Genomic DNA, 18560 nt, shown 5'->3' on the forward strand with positions numbered 1-18560 from the left:
TTCCCCATCTGTAAAATGGAGAGTAGCCGCCCACCATTTCCCGATTTAGCCTTTGGGGTTTTGTGGCAAGGCCCCTCGGTCGCTGTGGGCACGTCTACACTGCAGGTGGGCACCGGCGGCTGCCCCGTGCCCGTGGACAGGGGCTCGCAGGGCTCAGGCTGCGGGGCTGTGGAATGGGGGTGTCGATGGTCCGGCTTGGGCTGCAGCCCAAGGCCCGGCCCCCTCCCACCGCGCAGGGGCCTCCAGCCCGAGCCCGGACCCCTACCCTGCCACGAACCAGCCCCTTCGCCCGAGCCCTGGGCGCCCGAGCCGGCGGCATGGGCCAGCGGCGGGTGTCGAATGGCAGGTGGGGAGACCCGGGGTGTCTGCGCGGCCCCTGTCCCAAGGGGGCCCCGATCTCGGTCAGGGTCTGCGCAGAGCCCGGCCTGACAGGATCCCTGATTTTCTTTGGGGTCCCTGCAGCGCCTGGCAAGATGCGGGGAAGGATCTTTGTCAGGGTCAGTGCAGGGCCAGGCCCAGGGGGACACAGATCTCCGCGGAGGTCTCTGAAGCGCCCGGGACCCCGGCGGCCGCAGTGGTGCGCTGCCTGGCACGAGGGGGGCCGTGGTCTCGGTCCGGGTCTCAGTTTTACCTGGCACAAGGGGGGGCCTGATGTCAGCTGGGGAGAAGAGGGGAAATTGGAGGGGATCACAGAGCGATATTCCATCAACACCCCAGTGGGCCGGCAGGGAGCCCTGGGCGGGGAACGCCGGGGGGCTGGGGTCAGAAGGTCACTGGCTGGGGGGGGGGTCTGGGAATGTGACCAGCAGGGAAAATGGGGGGCAGGGGACACCCCAGACCGGAGACCTGAACCGGCCACGGGCGAAGGAAACGGGGTACGGGGGGGGGCAGAGCCCGTCTCAGGGAGGTGGGGGAAGGGGGGGGCCACCCGGGCTGCTGCTCACTGCTGTGGGGAGAGAAAGGGGGCAGGGCGGGAGCGGGGGGGGGCCGGGGAGGGGGCAGCGGTAAATCCGAAGGGATCTCAGCCCCCCCTCTTTCCCTCCCCGCTCCCCGGGGGGCCCGGCTCCTCCCCCCCCGCCACGTCCGGGCTGCGCCGAGATTTTCCCCGGTCTCCCCCCGCCCGGCCCCCCGGGGGCAGATCCCGGCGCTGCGGGAGGCCGGGTCCCCCCCCCGGACACGGGGCAGAGTCACCGCCCGGCCCCGCCCCGGGGCTCGCTCCGGTACCTGGAGGCTGCAGCGCCGCAGCGGGGCGGGCGGAGCCCGGGGCGGCCCCAGGGCGGCTCCGGCGGGAGCGGGGCCCGGGCCGGGCACGGGGGGGTTAACGAAGGTCTCGCGCCCACCCCCGCGATCTGCGCATGCCCAGAGCTCCAACGGCTCCAACCGTTCCCCGGCCCCGCGCGAGCCCAGCCCGTCTCCGCCTCTCCGTCCGACGTCACTTCCGCTCCCGGGAAAGTCAGGCACTACATCTCCCAGCCTGCCCCGGAGGCCGCTTCCGCCTCCTCGTGCCCAGGGCAGGGCAGGGCAGGGCGGGCCCCGGGGTCAGCCTGACCCCGCCCCCCCGGCCCCGCCGGCGCCTTCCCGCGCCTCAGGCGAACTCTCGTGTCCCCGCGTCCCGCCCGCTGGGGATCGAACCAACCGTCCGACCGGCCCCGCCCCCGCGTCCAACCGTCCCCCCCGCCCTGCCCCTTGTCCAACCGCCCCCCCGGCCCCGCCCCGCGTCCAACCGTCCTCTCGGCCCCGCCCCCCCCGCGTCCCGGCCCCGTGTGAGCGCCCGTCTCCTCTGGTCTCCCCGGGGGCTCCACCGGCCGCTGGGGGGGGGGGGTATTACCCCCCACCGCAGTCCCTATTTTGGGGTCTTTCTCTTATGTCCTATTACCCCCCCGCCCCCAATTTTGGGGTCTTTCTCTTATATAGGGTCCTATTACCCCCACCCCCAGTCCCGATTTTGGGTCAGCACGGGTCACCCGGGTTCCGCCAGTTCCCGCGGTCGTGAGCTGAATGCTTCGCGCTTCGATGAAAAGACCCTCCAGCAAAGGCACCCCACCCCGCTCAGCAGACTGCAGCAGATGGGAAATCTGCTGGTTCCCCGGCTGGATGGTTCGCCTTGGCACCACCTTTACTGACCTCGCCCTCGTGACATTCGCCAGCTGCAGGGTGCGGGGGTAAGGGCAGAATTAAGGTTGCATTGCAGGGGCGGCGTGTTGGTTTACTTCTCCGTTTCCTGGTTTTCAGAGGGTTTTACTTTCCCCACGATACACATGCTGGAAGGGCATGAGGCAGCAGTGGGGAGCTGTAACTCTGCTCTCATGTAGTTTGTGGGCATTTAACTTCCTTGATTTCTTCTTAATGGACTTTTTTTGCCACTTTTCAGAGTAGCAGCTGTGTTAGTCTGTATTCGCAAAAAGAAAAGGAGGACTTGTGGCACCTTAGAGACTAACAAATTTATTTGAGCATCAGCTTTCGTGAGCTACAGCCCACTTCATCGGATGCATGCAGTGGAAAATACAGTGGGGAGATTTATATACACAGAGAACATGAAACAATGGGGGTTACCATACACACTGTAACCAGAGTGATCAGGTAAGGTGAAAAGAACAGGAGGACTTGTGGCACCTTAGAGACTAACAGATTTCTTTGAGCCTAAGCTTTCGTGAGCTAAAACCCACTTCATCGGATGCATGCAGTGGAAAATACAGGGGGGAGATTTCATGTAAACCTTAGAGACTAACAGATTTATTCAAGCATAAGCTTTCACAGGCTACAGTTCACTTCATCGGATGCATGCAGTGCAAAATACAGGGGGGAGATTTCATGTTCTCTGTGTATATAAATCTCCCCACTGTATTTTCCACTGCATGCATCCGATGAAGTGAGCTGTAGCTCACAAAAGCTTATGCTCAAATAAATCTGTTAGTCTCTAAGGTGCCACAAGTCCTCCTTTTCTTTTTGCGGATACAGACTAACACGGCTGCTACTCTGAAACCTATGTCTACATTAGTGCTTTTGCCAGCAAGCTATGTCAGGCAGGGAAGTGATTTTTTTTCACACCAATTATCGACAGAGCAATGCTCTCAAAAGTCTGAATTAGCTACCCGTCCAATATCTCCGTGTAAATTTTAGAGCACTTGAAAATCGTTTTCTGAAGACAAATGTTGCTATCAAGGCAAGATTTTGAAGAGGAACTCCTGCAGAATGTAAGAAAAATCCACAATGCACATTGTCAGAAAGTTGTCAGTGATAGGGCTCAGACTCAAATGCGTGATACAGCTTAGGTTTAATGGCCATGGCATGTCCTCTTGAACCAACCCATTACTGTGACAGCAGATGGCTGGAGGCCCTCTAGCTTTAAAAGACCTTGATCTTGCTGCACATGTGAATCTCAGTCTCTTGACTCATCATTTGATGATGTTGTAGGGAGGAGGGTTTTAGGTTTATTAGGAACTGGGGAGCCTCTTGGGAAAGGAGGAACCTATACAGGAAGGATGGGGTCCACCTAAACCAAAATGGAACCAGACTTCTGGCATGTAAAATTAAAAAGTTCATAAAGGGGCTATTAAACTAAGGGCTGAGGGAACGACAATAGGTGTGAAGGAACACATGGTTTGGACAGAGCCATCCCTTAGGGGAGGATCGCTGAATGGGGATTCTGAATATCCTACTAAAGAGGAGAGGACAGAAGTTCATAAAGTAGAGGTAGTAGCTGAAGAGAAACTGTCAAATGACAAAGAGTCCTATTCAATTCCATCGCATGAAGGCAGACAACTAAATATTGACAGATGTGATACGTTGTTGTGTACAAATGCAAGAAGGCTAAATTCTCAGCTGAGTGTCCTTGAATACCTGGTTTTAAATGGGGAGATTGATTATTATCATTCCACCAAGCTCAGTACTACCTATTTTTATCAATGGGACATGGTAATATCACAATACAAAATATATAGGAATGACAGAATAGGTTGTGCTTGGGGTTTTACCGACACAATGTAGGGCACCCACCACTCCTCTGCCGAGGGCTGGGGGTGTGAGACACCTATCCTTACTCAGGGGGCTCCGGAAGAAACCTGGTCAATTTAAGTACCAGCCCTTTCCCATGGGGCTCAGTGCCCTACAGGTCTACAGAACATTTTCCCAGTGAAAGAGCCTTACCCAGCTGTGCTCTAAACATCTGTTTATTAGCAACACACAGAGAACACAAATACCAAGCAAATTTCTTACGCTCACCACTCCCAATATACAGACAGATTTCTGCCAATGGCCAGTCAGGATCCACTCATCTGGGGGTTCCCAGCGCCCATGCACATCATGGTCGTGTTGTGGGTTTTCCAGCTTGTTTTAACAGATAGCTGCAAGCACGGACTTACTTTCCCAGCCACGACATTACAGTGAGGGGTGTTGAAATGCCCATAGTGATTCTGGGAGACCCAGCGTACCCCTTACAGCCATGGCTCATGAAACCTTACACGGGACACCAGGAAAGCAGTAAGGAGTGGTTCAACAACAGCTGAATATGTCCTGGATGACAGTGGAATGTGCCTTTGGCAGATTAAAGGCGTGCTGGCGATGCCTTTATGGAAGGTTAGACCTCAATGTGGATAATATTCCAATGGTCATTGCCGTGTGCTGTATGTTGCATAATCTCTGTGACGCTATGGGTGAAAGGTTTGCTCGTGGGTGGAGTGCTGAGGCAGACCGCTTGGGCACTGATTTTGAGCAGCCAGATACCAGGGCTGTCAGAGGAGCCCAGAGGGGAGCTATTCGAATTAGGGAGGCTTTGAGGCAGCACTTTGACAATGACCTCCAGTAACATATATCTCTTTCTGAGTTGATTCAATGTTACATGCCATTTTGTTTTCCTCGGGGGCAATGGTGACATCTGGGGCCTTCAATTCCTGTAATAAAGTGATTAAAATGCCTGTGAATGTATTGGCACTTCCTGCTATCTCACCGTATAGGAAAAAAAAATAAAGAGGATTTACCATTATAAAAGTTTGCTTTCATTGCACAAGAAACAGCACACACATGTGGCCACCGCCAGAGCCAGTGTCCGACCTGTGGCATCCCTGCACCACAGCCAGGACCTGGAAAGGAGGCCTGGGACATGTGAGGGAGAGACTGTGAATTTCCCTTATGTTCCAGAGACTCGCTGTATGGGGAGACGAATCCATGCTATCAGAACTCCGTTTCAAAAGACAAAATGCCAAAATATTTGCAAAATTCTCCAAGGACATGATGGAGAGACCACAACAGGGATCTGCAGCAGTGCCACGTGAAAATTGAGCTCAAACAAGCCTACCAAAAAACCAAAGAGGCAAATGGCTGCTCTGGGTCAGAGCCCCAGACATGCCGCTTCTATGATAAACTGCATACAATTCGGGGGGGGAGGGGGCTACCACTACCCCACCCCTGTCCTTGTACACCTGCAAGCAGGGAGTCTTATGCAACAGGGATGAGGATTTTGGGGATGAAGAAGAGGAGGAGGATAGTGCAGAGCATGCAAGTGGAGAAACTGTTCTCCCTGACAGCCAGGAACTGTTTATCACCCCGGAGCCAATACCCTCCCAACCCTCCCAAGGCGGGCTCCCGGACCATGAAGCTGGAGGAGGCACCTCTGGTGAGTGTACCTTTGTAAATATAATACATGGTTTAAAAGCAAGCGTGTTTAATGATTAATTTGCCCTGAAGACTTGGGATGCATTCGCGGCCAGTACAGCAACTGGAAAAGTCTGTTAATGTGTCTGGGGATGGAGTGGAAATCCTCCAGGGACATTATTAAGGGGACACTCAGAGATGGCTATTCCTACTGGGCTGTTTTCCGGTGGCTGAAAAGAAATCATCCCCGCTGTTAGCCATGTTGCCGGGGGGGGGGGGGGGGGCGTTCATGTTTGGCTGGCAGGGATCTTCCCTGATACTAGTCATGCAGTAGGGGGAGGGGTGAAGTGATCATCTCAGAGAATTGGCGGGGGGGTAGTTGGGTTTGTGCTGCACATTAAGCCAAAAACCGCAGCCCCTCCTTTTAAATGGCCAACCCAACGGGTGCTTGGTATGCGAAAGGGGGGCACTGCTGTTTGAAACCGTTCCCACATGTTATGAAGGTTGAAGAAGCCAAAAGACTGTGGCTTACCATGGCTGCTTGCAAGCCGAATTCTGTTGCCCGGCCCTGCATGTGTGATCTCTCACACCAAACCAGCAGGCCCTCAATATAAGAGGAAAAATGCAACCTTTTATCGAAAGCACATCTGCTCTGTCATGTTAACAGCTTGGTTCACCATGAAAGTGTCTACCCATTGTTCTCTAAAATGTGTCTTTTTAAATACCACTCTCCCTTTTTTTCCTCCCGCAGCTGCAGATGTTTCAATGCTCCCCTTATCATCTCCGTCCCAGAGGCTAGCGCAGATAAGGAGAAAAAAATGTACTCACGTTGAAATGTTCTCTGAGCTCATGCAGTCCTCCCGCACTGAAAGAGCTCAGCAGAATGCATGGAGGCAAACAACGTCAGAGTCCAGAAAAGCAGAAAATGAACACGAGGATAGGAGGGAGGACCGAGATGAGAGGTGGCAGGAGCGAGATGAGAGGAGGCAGGATGCCATGCAGAGGCTACTGGGGGATCAAACTGATATGCTCTGGCATCTGGTGGTGCTGCAGGAAAGGCAGCAGGAGCACAGACCGCCGCTGCAGCCCCTGTGTAACCGCCCACCCTCCTCCCCAAGTTCCATAGCCTCCTCACCCAGACGCTTAAGAATGCGGTGGCGGGGGAGCCCTCTGGGTACCCAACCACTCGACCCCAGAGGACTGCCCAAGCAACAGACGGCTGGCATTCAATAAGTTTTGAAGTGCAGTGTGGCCTTGTCCTTCCCTCCTCCACCAACCCACCCGGTGCTTCTCTCCTCCCCCACCCCTCCCGGGCTACCTTGGCAGTTATCCCGCTATTTGTGTGATGAATTAATAAAGAATTCATGATTTTGAAACAACAATGACTTTATTGCCTTTGCAAGCGGTAATCGAAGGGGAGAAGGTGGTTGGCTTACAGGGAAGTAGAGTGAACCAAGGGGGTGGGTTTTCATCAAGGAGAAACAAACAAGAAGTGTCACACAGTACCCTGGCCAGTCATGAAACTGGTTTTCAAAGCTTCTCTGATGCGCAGTGCGCCCTGCTGTGCTTTTCTAATCGCCCTGGTGTCTGGCTATGTGTAATCAGTGGCCAAGCGATTTGCCTCAACCTCCCACCTCACCATAAACATCTCCCCCTTACTCTCACAGAGATTGTGGAGCACACAGCAAGCAGCAATAACAATGGGAATATTGGTTGTGTTGAGGTCTAACAGAGTCAGTAAACTGCACCAGCGTGCTTTTAAACGTCCAAATGCACATTCTAAAACCATTCTGCACTTGCTCAGCCTAGCTGAACAGCTCCTGATGACTGTCCAGGCTGCCTGTGTACGGCTTCATGAGCCAGGGCATTAAGGGGTAGGTTGGGTCCTCAAAGATAACTATAGGCATTTCAACATCTCCAACAGTTATTTTCTGGTCTAGGAAGTAAATCCCTTGCTGCAGGTGTTTAAACAGACCAGATTTCCTGAAGATGCGAGAGTCCTGTACCTTTCCCGGCCATCCCACATTGATGTCGGTGAAACGTCCCTTGTGATCCACCAGTGCTTGCAGCACCACTGAAAAGTACCCCTTGCGGTTTATGTACTGGCTGCCAAGGTGATCCGGTCCCAAGATAGGGATATGGGTTCTGTCTATGGCCCCACCACAGTTAGGGAATCCCATTGCAGCAAAGCCATCTAGTATGACCTGCACATTTCCCAGAGCCATTACCCTTGATAGCAGCAGCTCAATGATTGCGTTGGCTACTTGCATCACAGCAACCCCCACAGTAGATTTGCCCACTCCAAATTTATTGCCGATTGACCGGTAGCTGTCTGGCATTGCAAGCTTCCACAGGGCTATCGCCACTCGCTTCTCAACTGTGAGGGCTGCTCTCATCTTGGTATTCTTGCGCTTCAGGGCAGGGGAAAGCAAGTCACAAAGTTCCATGAAAGTGCCCTTACGCATGCGAAAGTTTCGCAGCCACTGGGAATCATCCCAGACCTGCAACGCTATGCGGTCCCACCACTCTGTGCTTGTTTCCCGAGCCCAGAATCGGCATTCCACAGCATGAGCCTGCCCCATTGCCACCAGGATGTCCAAATTGCCAGGGCCCGTGCTTTGAGAGAAGTCTGTGTCCATGTCCTCATCACTCTTGTCACCGCGCTGCCGTCGCCTCCTCGCCTGCTTTTGCAGGTTCTGGTTCTGCACATACTGCAGGATAATGCGCAAGGTGTTTACAATGCTCATAACGGCCACGGTGATCTGGCGACTGACGACATGTACCCAAAACCACCCGTGACGATGTTTTTGCCCCATCAGGAATTGGGAGCTTAACCCAGAATTCCAATGGGCGGCAGAGACTGTGGGAACTGCGGGATAGCTACCCACAGTGCACCACTCCATAAATCAATGCTAGCCATGGTAGTGAGGACACACAACGCCGACTTAATGCGCTTAATGTGGACATATGCAATCGACTGTATAAAATGGATTTCTAAAAATTGACTTATATAATATCAACCTAATTTCATACTGTAGACATACACTTGGAGTAATTTTACACTTCTCTGGAGTAGAATTCTTCACCAACCACACAACATATCAGTAGCAATAGTGAGGTATAACGTCCCCAAATATGCCCTTTTATTCCTTTAATCTGGTGGCACAGATTTAAATTAGGGAATAAATTCAGGTGCTGCTTAGATTCCATGTAAGACACCAAATGTCAGGTATCTATTAACAATAGGTGTCTTTCTGCAAGTATATCACATTCCACATGGATTTCATTTTCTACACGTTTGCAGCATCTCCCAGGGGTGAGCTGAACAGCAATGTCACTTCCATTTTTCCCATCCCTACCTAGATAGGGATTGCATTTCCCAAATAATAGGCAAAATGCACCTGATTAGGAAGGAGATATCTTCAGGAGCAACCTCCTGCGGGCCTGGGCCACAACTGCTTTGGGAGGCAAATGGATGGGTATTTTGCTTAGCTACAAGTCATTTACTAGGGAATCCTCTTCCCAGCCCTTTAGAAAAAATACTGACCTAACCAATTGAACAACAGTGGGGATTGGGATGGTGATGGGGAGTAAGTGAATCCCTCTGACTGACCCTATCTTCTTCTGTTGTTACAGACAGTGAATTGACATTTTTCCTTATCCCTGCCCCATTCCTACTCTTTATTATAGGTGAATATATTTTAAGGGAGAAAAATGGTAGTAAAAATATCTGCTCTCCAGCACAACCTGATGCAACATCAGAGCAACTGGGAATGAAACCATTTGCTCCGCAAGGGGGAACTTGATGACTAACAATTGCTTTGAAATGGGGGAACAGTATAACCGGGATGCTCAGGGTTTGTTTAGACTAGGAAAAGTGATGGAGTTTAGGTCAGGTCAAGGGGAAAGCCAATGACAACCACTGCACCTGGGCTGCATCTGCACTACCACTATAATTGTCTTTTTACATCAAGATCTCTCACGTGAGGAGCCAAAGCCATGTACAGCCCTAGTGGATGTAAGGCACGGGTAGTTTTTGACTCAGTGTAGCTTCTTAGGGTCAAACCTCTCTCTCCCACCTGGAGATGATGAACATTACTGGCTGGAGGGACACACACTCCTACGACTCAAAAGGAAAGCAGTTGATAGGAAAGATCACAGGACTGACCCCAAAGAAGGGTGAGCTGCAAAAGGCAGAAGCAGGCAACTGATCTGGGGGAGCTGAGAGACCACGGTGAAGATGGTGCACAGATCACTATGTGGGAATTAGCAAATGTGATTTAAAAAAAAATAATAAATCTTTGGTCAGCCCTGGTCAAGGCATTTGTTACAGTTCTCTCTCACGTGGATTTTCTGATGTCTAATAAGGCTGGAACTTTCACTGAAGCGTTTCCCGCACTCAGAGCATGTGTAGGGCATCTCCCCCGTGTGGATTCGCTGATGTCTGATGAGGTGTGAGCTCCGACTGAAGCTTTTCCCACACTCAGAGCATCCATAAGGTTTCTCACCTGTGTGGATTCTTCTATGTGTGAGAAGGTGTGAGCTGCGATTGAAGCTTTTCCCGCACTCAGAGCATGTGTAGGGCTTCTCTCCTGTGTGCATTCTCTGATGTAAGATGAGGGATGAACTATGAATGAAGCATTTCCCACACTCAGAGCATCCATAAGGTTTCTCACCTGTGTGGATTCTTCTATGTGTGATAAGGTGTGACCTCTGATTGAAGCTTTTCCCGCACTCAGAGCATGTGTAGAGTTTTTCTCCTGTGTGGATTCTACGATGTGTGATAAGGGCTGAGTGCCCACTAAAGCTTTTCCCACACTCAGAGCATGTGTAGGGCATCTCTCCTGTGTGGATTCGCTGATGTGAGATGAGGGCTGAACTACGAATGAAGCATTTCCCACACTCAGAGCATCCATAAGGTTTCTCACCCGTGTGGATTCTTCTATGTGTGATAAGGTGTGAGCTCTGATTGAAGCTTTTCCCGCACTGAGAGCATGTGTAGAGTTTCTCCCCTGTGTGGATTCGCTGATGTCTGATAAGGCTCCCACTCTGACTGAAGCTTTTCCCACACTCAGAGCATGTGTGGGGTGTCTCTCGTGTGTGAATTCTCTGATGTGTGGTCAGGGCAGACCTCTGATTGAAGCTTTTCCCGCACTCCGAGCATGTGTAGGGCGTCTCTCCTGTGTGGATTCTTTGATGTGTGATCAGGGAAGAGCTGTGATTGAAGCTTTTCCCGCACTCAGAGCATGTGTAGGGCGTCTCTCCTGTGTGGGTTCTACGATGTGTGCTCAGCAGAGAGATCTGACTGAAGCTTTTCCCGCACTCAGAGCACATGTAGGGCGTCTCTCCTGTGTGGGTTCTACGATGTGTGATAAGGTGTGAGCTCCGACTGAAGCTTTTCCCGCACTCCAAGCAGGTGTAGGGCTTCTCTCCCGTGTGGATTCTCCAATGTGTGATAAGGGCAGAGCTATGACTAAAGCTTTTCCCGCACTCAGAGCACATGTAAGGTCTCTCTTCTCTTTTCCCACTCTCATGGCATGTGTAGCGTGTCTCTTGCAAGTTGATTCTCTCGCATGTAACAAGGTCTGAGTGGCTACTCAAGTTTTCCTCTGGCCTCTGCTGACTCTCACAGGCTTTTGCTTTTTCTGGGAGTGCACAACTCCTGGAACCATTCCCTTTGGATCTTCCTGATGACATCCGATGTGGTTCTACTTGCTCAGCATCTTCCTGCTGGGGTTTCTCCTCCTCATTCTCAGTCACCCTCCCATCACCTGATGGGAGACAGAGAGAATCCAGACATAGGTCATTCCCTGCACCAGAAAGAAAGGAAATCTCAGATAGATGAATGGAAAAAAGAGCCAACAAACCAAAATATGTGCGGAAGAGATCAAACCTCTGAGGAGCTTGATTTTCCCCAAACCCTTCCACAGAGGAAGGGATCAGTTTTGGTCCCCATCTCACCAGAACACTCATGGGAAAGCGAGATCGGAGAGGGACCTGCTGCCAGTTGTCAGTCAGAAGAGGTGGGAAGCCATGAGTGACATAGAAAAACGGATGAACAAACCAAAATATGTGTGGGAGAGATCAAACCTATCAGGAGCTAATTTTCCCCAAACCCTTTCCCAGAGGAGAGAGGAAGGGGTCAGTTTTGGCCTGCATCTCACCAGAACCCTCAGGGGAAAGCGAGATCGGGGAGGGACCTGCTGCCAGTTGTCAGTCAGAATAGGAGGGAAGCCATGAGTGACATCTGCCTAATGATTCCACATCTGCAGGGAACAATCCTGAACTTGGAGAGCTCACAGGTCTTTGTAGGGCATCCCAAATGTTTCCTGCATTCCCAAACAGTTTTGGCGTTGGTTTAACTAATTCCTCACCTGTGCAGGCAGGTATCGGGAGCACTTCTTTCTCAGAGTCCTGGAGGTCTGGGACCCATGGCTCTTCACCTCGTTCCAACTGCGAGATCACATCAGGTTTGGAAACTGGAAACCCTACTCCAGGCAAAGAAAACAAGGGAGGTCAGTGGAATTTGTGGGATACTGTTCACAAAGAATATTCCATGGTTTTAATCCCAGCTCATTTTTAAGCAGTAACATTCCAAGGCCATCTTCGTGGGCTCAAAATGGCAGGAGAGTTATTATTATTATAAATCATATTCATTACCTTAGTGCCTAAGGACCAACTAATAGTGAGTCCCCATTGTGCTAGACAAAGTACAAAACACAGAATAGTAGATGGCCCATGCCCTGAAGAATTTACAATCTAAATAGACAAGACAGACACAGAAGGGGGAAGGGGTAGAACCCACTGTTAGAAGATAGATATTCAGGCCTCCCTGTAAAGTCTACACTTTAAGAACTTAGGTGTATTTTTATCACTTAGCTACTTACAGGGGTATAAAAACAAAGAATCAAAATCACAGTCCGCCTGTGTATGGGCCTTCTCTCACGAGGATAGTCTGAGGTCTTGTTCTTAGGCTAAGGCTTTTGGCCAAGCAGCAGGGGCAGCGATAAGCTGGGAAGCATAGGGTCACATCCTCACTTCCCAAACCAGTCACACTGACATAAGGTGGTTTTGGGCTGCTTAGGAAGATGATCCTGTCCGGATAGTGCCCATCATCACCAGATAAAGAAACAGATCTTAAGATGCTTAAAGAAAACTTAGTTTGATAGCATCCTGTCTGGCAAGAAATCACTTATCAATGGTTGTGTCAATCACTTATCAATCATTTCTGTATTGTTTTATCTTTATGGCCACCACTTTTACCTTGTTAATCAGTCTGGTTCTCTAATTGTTTCTGTCTGCTGTATAATTAATTTTGCTAGTTGTTAGTCAATTAGGGTGGTGCGGTATAATTGGTTAGAGAATTATGTTACAATATGCTAGAATTGCTTAGTTAAATTTCAGTACAATGCTGGTTAAGGTATAGCTGAGAATATTACTATATAGCCAGGGTCAAACAGGAAAGGGAAGGGAAACTGGAATCATATTTGTTAAAGGGGGGAACGGGAACAGGGAATAGGGACACAGGCAAGGCTCTGTGGCCTCAGAGCTGTGAAGGGGGACACGGGATAAATGCTCTGTGGTGTCGGGGCTGGGAACAGAACACTGGGGAACAGACTCTATGGACATATAGAGATAAGCCCAACTGGTGTGAAGGGCTTTGCAATATGCTTGCTTGGAAACTAACCCCAATAAACATCGCATTAGCTGCACTTCGGACTTCTGGTCTTTTGCTGCTTTCTGTCTGCATGACAAGAACCAGGGAAATGGGAGGGTGAAGAGAAAGCCCTCTAACAAAACTGACATGACCTGATAACCAAGAGGTAAGCCTTTAAGGAAGGTTTTAATACACTTTGGAACGGATCAGGGATTCCCATGAGGACTGAGGAGGGGGCGATGGCAAATACACATTTAGATCCTTTTCTTCTTTTATATCTTTTCCCCATAAGGCACACGGGCACACTGTCATGGATCCATAGGATCTGTGCAATGCCCTGGCTTTTAAACAGCCCTTGGGAGCTGCCCATTCAGTGCACGAGATCCCCAAGAGGTCCCGCTCTTCCACAAGGATGGGCCATGGAGCTTCAACACCAGAGACTGAGCCTCTGGCTTCAACACTCCTATTCCAACCTGTGAGCTCTGCCCAGCAAGTCCAGCTGAACGACACTCCTCTTCAGAGTCTGTTCCTCAGTCAATGCACAGAGCAAGTTTTTCCTTTGACATTGGGCAGACTTTTAAAACACAGCAGGGTTTATTAGTCAAGTTGAACACAGCATTGGAAAGTCCTCAGATTAGGAGAGAGAAGCGAAGAAGACAATACAGTCCATACTGGCCAATGCCCTTGAACCATGCTGCTGTAGAAAACAGTTTGTTTTCCTTTCACTGTGCCTGTCCATTTGTCTTCGCTCCAGCAGAGCTGCCTGCATCTGCGATCCCAGTTCTTCCTGCTCCTAAAAACATAACGAGTCCATGTATGCTTCACTCAGCCAAGCGGAGATCCTCCATGGACAGGTAACAATTATTCTCTTTTCTCTGTTGGGTTTTCCATTGATGTAGGATGGTCCCAGCCAGTCCTTAATGACCCATTCATATCACCCCACGACAGCTACATGACAAAACACCTCATGTCTCCTGCTCTTTATAATCATAGCAATACCAATCACAGAGGGAAACTGAGGTGTGTATTGGCATCATACAACTAGCACCAAAATTCCCACCTCTATCACACACACACGCTGCTCAGAGCCCTGGGAGAGAAAGCAAAGAAAAGGAGCTGGAGCTTAGTCCAGTGAAAACAGTGGAGGACAAGCTGCAATCCTCAAACCCTGGTCAAAAAGGAGAGGCATGTGGGTCCCCACCCATAGAGAGGGGCTGGCTAGAGGCCTGATACCTGAGAGGGCATTGCTTGAGCAGACCATGGGGGCAGGTCAAAGGCTTAGCTACCCCAGAACTGTGACATCACAAAAGCACATTTTGGGGAATTAGGAAATCTAGTGACTCAGGTGTAATGGGAGGGAGAATGAAACTCTCCCAGTGTGTGGAGAAGGCTGGGGAATTAAACACTAAAATTCAGGAGCAACAGCCTCTAATTCTTCCAGAAAAGGAGAATGTAAGAAACAAGAACTGGGACACGCAAACTCAGGAGGGCCAGGCTCAAAGATCCAAGGAGCCCGGAGGGAAGACAGCTTGTGGCTGGCTGCAGATGGGGAGAGGGGGGAAAAGACTCTCTCCAAACTCTCACTCCTGTTGACCCCGACCTGATTTTCTGATCTATGACCTAGTCTCATGTGTTGTGGGCAAGTTTATACTCACTAAAGGTAAAATGTCATGATCAGAGTATTGCTTATTAGCTTGGAACATGGGTGGAGGGGCAAGGAGGTGAACGGAAATAATTGGGTTATTAAGGGCAGGGATTACACTACAGCCGGGATCAAAGCTGTGAGATCGATCCACCGGTGGTCGATGTAGCAGGTCAAGTAAAGACCTGCCGAATCGACTGTAGATCACTCTCCAGTTGACCCCTGTACTCTACCCCGATGAGAAGAGTAAGGTAAGTAGACCCTGCGGTAACTCGACCTAAGGTACATCGACTCCAGCTATGTTATTCACGTAGCTGGAGTTGCGCAGCATAGGTCGACTTACCGTGGAAGTGTAGACATAGCCTAAGCCTGCTACAGTTAAGGGCCTTATATTAGGTTGAGGCTTTGTGGGAGTAGTTATGCTGAAGTCTGGGATTAACCTGAGCAGGCCTAAGGAGCGAATCCTAGGTCAGATATTTTGCACCCTCATTTTGAGAGACTAACGAGTAACCACAAACAGGTGCAATATGCCACAGGATTCTGAGAGAAGGAAGTTTGGGGTGGGCTTTCGCAATTAGGTTGCTATGAAGTATCTCAGCAGTTGGACTGCATTCATATATTGGAATTATTAATAAATAAGTAAATCATGAGTATTAATGCTTGATGCCTAATTATGGACTTCCCAAAGGCCACATATGGGTTGGGGGCAGCTATTGACATTATCGTAATCAGAGTAAAGGAGCAGACAAAGTATATAGTCATCCTATTAACATAAGAAAGCAGATAAAATACCTCTCCTAGGTACCATTTTTTCATTTTGTTGGGTCCCTGAGATAGTGTAAACTGAAGCAGGGCCTCCCTTCTGATGGGCTCCCTTGCCCCTCAATCTTTGTTTCCAATGGTGTCAATAACTTGTAAGTATGCACCCTGAAAGACCCTCTTTACTATATTAATCTCAGTCTAATCATTATGTGTATTGATCCTTGCCTATGATTTTAATTATAACTGTCTGTATTATATCAAGTTTCTCTGTGTTTCACCAAATTTCATCTCCTCCATTAACTTTGAGTCGCCATGGACAAGGGCAAGTTGTACCCCAATACGTAATCTTATAGATGTAAAAATTGTACAGGCTACAATACCACCCTGTGACATCATCAACAAAGTCCCCATTAGTGCCTGGGTAGTGCCCTTCTATGGGAGGGAGAAATGCAGCAAGGACTGGGGATGGTTGGCCAGGGTCCCTGTGCATAGAGATGGGGAGATTATATGGGGAGGGGGGGTAATGAGTGGGAGAGGGAGGTCAAGAGTTAAAATAATAATATTTGGGGGGAAAATGTATCATGAAGCGAAAATGAACAGAAATAAAATTGGAGTGTAGGCTCTAAACCAACAAGGCTTAGGTAGGGATTTGGGGTTAAAGGTCTGGGACCCCCCCACAGCTCTTCATCCCCAAACCTCTCCTCTCTGCTACTGACCCATCCAGCCCACTTCCTGGGTGCCCTTCTTCTCATTACTCTCAGCCAGCACCACCTCCCGGAACCTTGGGAACTTCTTGTGTTCCCTCCTCGTCTCTCATACCTCATCCCTCCCTGCTGCTTTTTAGCTCTAACCCTCACACACCCTCCGCCTGTCCTGGTACCCCAGAATTATCTACTCCCCCCCTTCTCCTCCCCTCCCACAGCTCTGTTCTCCTTTCACCCGCGGGGTCCTGAATGGCAACATTATACGCTCTCCTATCAAAAGAGGAGCTCATCTGACTGTCACACAAGCCATGCATGAATCATACACCTATTTACTGAATTTAGAATTCTACAGACAGCATATTTTCCTCTTAAAATGAGGAAAAGGCATGAAAGCTACAGTTATATGATGTAGTTATTAATGTAGCCAATAAGGATACAATAAATGCAATTTTAAAATGACTGATGGCACCAAAAAGGCACATGTCCAAAAATTATACTAGTGGGTGGGAGGTAAGGCAAAAGAGGGGGGAGCAAGCAAACTTGTCAAAATTTGTATGACGAATAAAGGTATAAATTTATTTCTACTGATGTTCTTTACAGACCCCACAGCTTCTCAAAACCAAGGGGACAGGACTGCTTACCCAGCAAGACCACTGTCTCATAGTTCTTCTGCATGACATCCCTGTAGAGGGCTTTCTGAGTGGGGTCCAGCAGAACCCCCTCTTCCTTGGTGAAATACACAGCCACCTCCTCGAAAGTCACCACAACCTAAAATAGAAAGAGTCCAACACTCAGGACCTGCTGCCCCAGTCACAACCCCGCTATTCACAAAACAGCAGCAACAGGTAAATGGAAGCTCCGGGAGGCACATGTTAACGGAGTCCCACCCCACCTTGCTTAGAGCAGCCAGAAGGCATCAGAGGGTAGAAAGAGAGAACCTGTGTGTCTCCCAGGTGACAGACAGAGGCAAGATCTTCACATTTATCACACACCTACTAGCCAGAGCTTGATACAGGAGATGAGGCTGTCTCTGAACCCTGCCAGCGACTCCCTGGTAGGAATCCCAACAAAATCCTTGCAATGGTAGTGGTAAATTAATAGATGGAAATGGCAGAATTATCAAAAGTAATGCAGAAGAGGTAAAAGCATTCAAGAAATATTTATCTCCTGGATTTGGAGAAAAACAGATAATATACTCAAATCACAAGCTATTGATGATTACACTCTTTCCATTCCAACAATAACTCACGAGGACGTTAAACAGCAGGTATTACAGTTAGACGTGTTTAAATCAGCGGGTCCAGATAACAAGAGTTTTGAAAGATGTAGGTGTGGAGCGTGGTGGACTGTTAATGTTGATTTTAATTAGGACTGGAATAAAGCTAATGCTGTGCCAATATTTAAAAAGTGTAAAAGAGATGACCCAGCTAATTACAAGAGTGTGAGTCTGAAATCGATACTGGGCAAGATAATGGAGCAGCCGATACTGGATTTAATTAATAAAGAATTAAAGGAGGGTAATATAATCAGTACCCATGAACAAAGGTGTAGACACAATAGACCCTATCAAACTAACTGGATATCCTTATTTAATGAGATGAAAAATTTAGTTGCAGCTAATAGTGGTGATGTAATATACCTAGAATTCTGTAAGGCATATGACCTGGTTCAGCACAATATTTTGACTAGAAAACTGGAAAGATACAAAATATACACGGCATACATTAATAGATTAAAAACTGGGATTGTAAATGGGGAACCATGGTCGAGTGGATTTATTTCTAGTGGGTTCCCGCAAGGATAGGTTCTTGGCCCTGTGCTATTTCATATTCTTATCAATGACCTGGAAAAGAATATAAAATCGTCACTGATGAAGTTTGCAGTTGCAGTTAAAGATGGGGGTGGTGGTGGTAATTAATGGAGTCTCAGTAGATTCAGGCTCCAGCACTGGGAGTCTGGGAAGTTTTCCCAGCCCTGGCTGGAGGGTTATTTCCTGTTCCACAAAGAGGGGGAAGTTCCAATCCCAACTCCTGTGCCTTGAAATTAGGCCCTATCTGACACTACACCCCATATTCAGCACAGTGGTATGATTATAATATGATTAGAACATAATTATGAGGCATTTTGTGCAAGATGGGTCACATGCGGTGTCATTGGAAAAGTTATGATTTGCTGAGTATGATTATCCTATTTGTGTGCATGGATC

At 49.3% G+C, this 18560-nt stretch overlaps 1 protein-coding gene and 1 long non-coding RNA gene across 9 annotated transcripts in view; one reads left to right on the forward strand and one right to left on the reverse strand.

Moving 5' to 3' along the window:
- LOC141978902 (uncharacterized) overlaps positions 1 to 18560 on the reverse strand; it is a 92460-nt gene that overhangs the window by 29328 nt on the left and 44572 nt on the right. For 2 of the 8 annotated variants that reach the window (XM_074941257.1, XM_074941256.1), the window contains 3 exons: positions 16996 to 17122; positions 11964 to 12077; positions 8656 to 11399 (listed from right to left, as the gene is read on the reverse strand). In XM_074941257.1, the coding sequence (XP_074797358.1) occupies positions 9895 to 11399; positions 11964 to 12077; positions 16996 to 17122 (1746 nt within the window). In that variant the 3' untranslated portion in view covers positions 8656 to 9894. Of the gene's footprint in view, positions 1 to 1224; positions 1288 to 8655; positions 11400 to 11963; positions 12078 to 13918; positions 14022 to 16995; positions 17123 to 18560 lie in introns of those variants that run through there. The other 6 variants (XM_074941260.1, XM_074941259.1, XM_074941263.1 and 3 more) reach the window with 5 other exon arrangements.
- LOC141978944 (uncharacterized) lies at positions 1958 to 18254 on the forward strand. The gene is made up of 3 exons (XR_012636447.1): positions 1958 to 2162; positions 14001 to 14100; positions 16955 to 18254. It is a non-coding gene; the product is annotated as an uncharacterized LOC141978944 (long non-coding RNA).

The sequence above is a fragment of the Natator depressus genome, chromosome 28, assembly GCF_965152275.1.
Source record: "Natator depressus isolate rNatDep1 chromosome 28, rNatDep2.hap1, whole genome shotgun sequence".
In the NCBI taxonomy this organism is placed as follows: Eukaryota; Metazoa; Chordata; order Testudines; family Cheloniidae; genus Natator; species Natator depressus.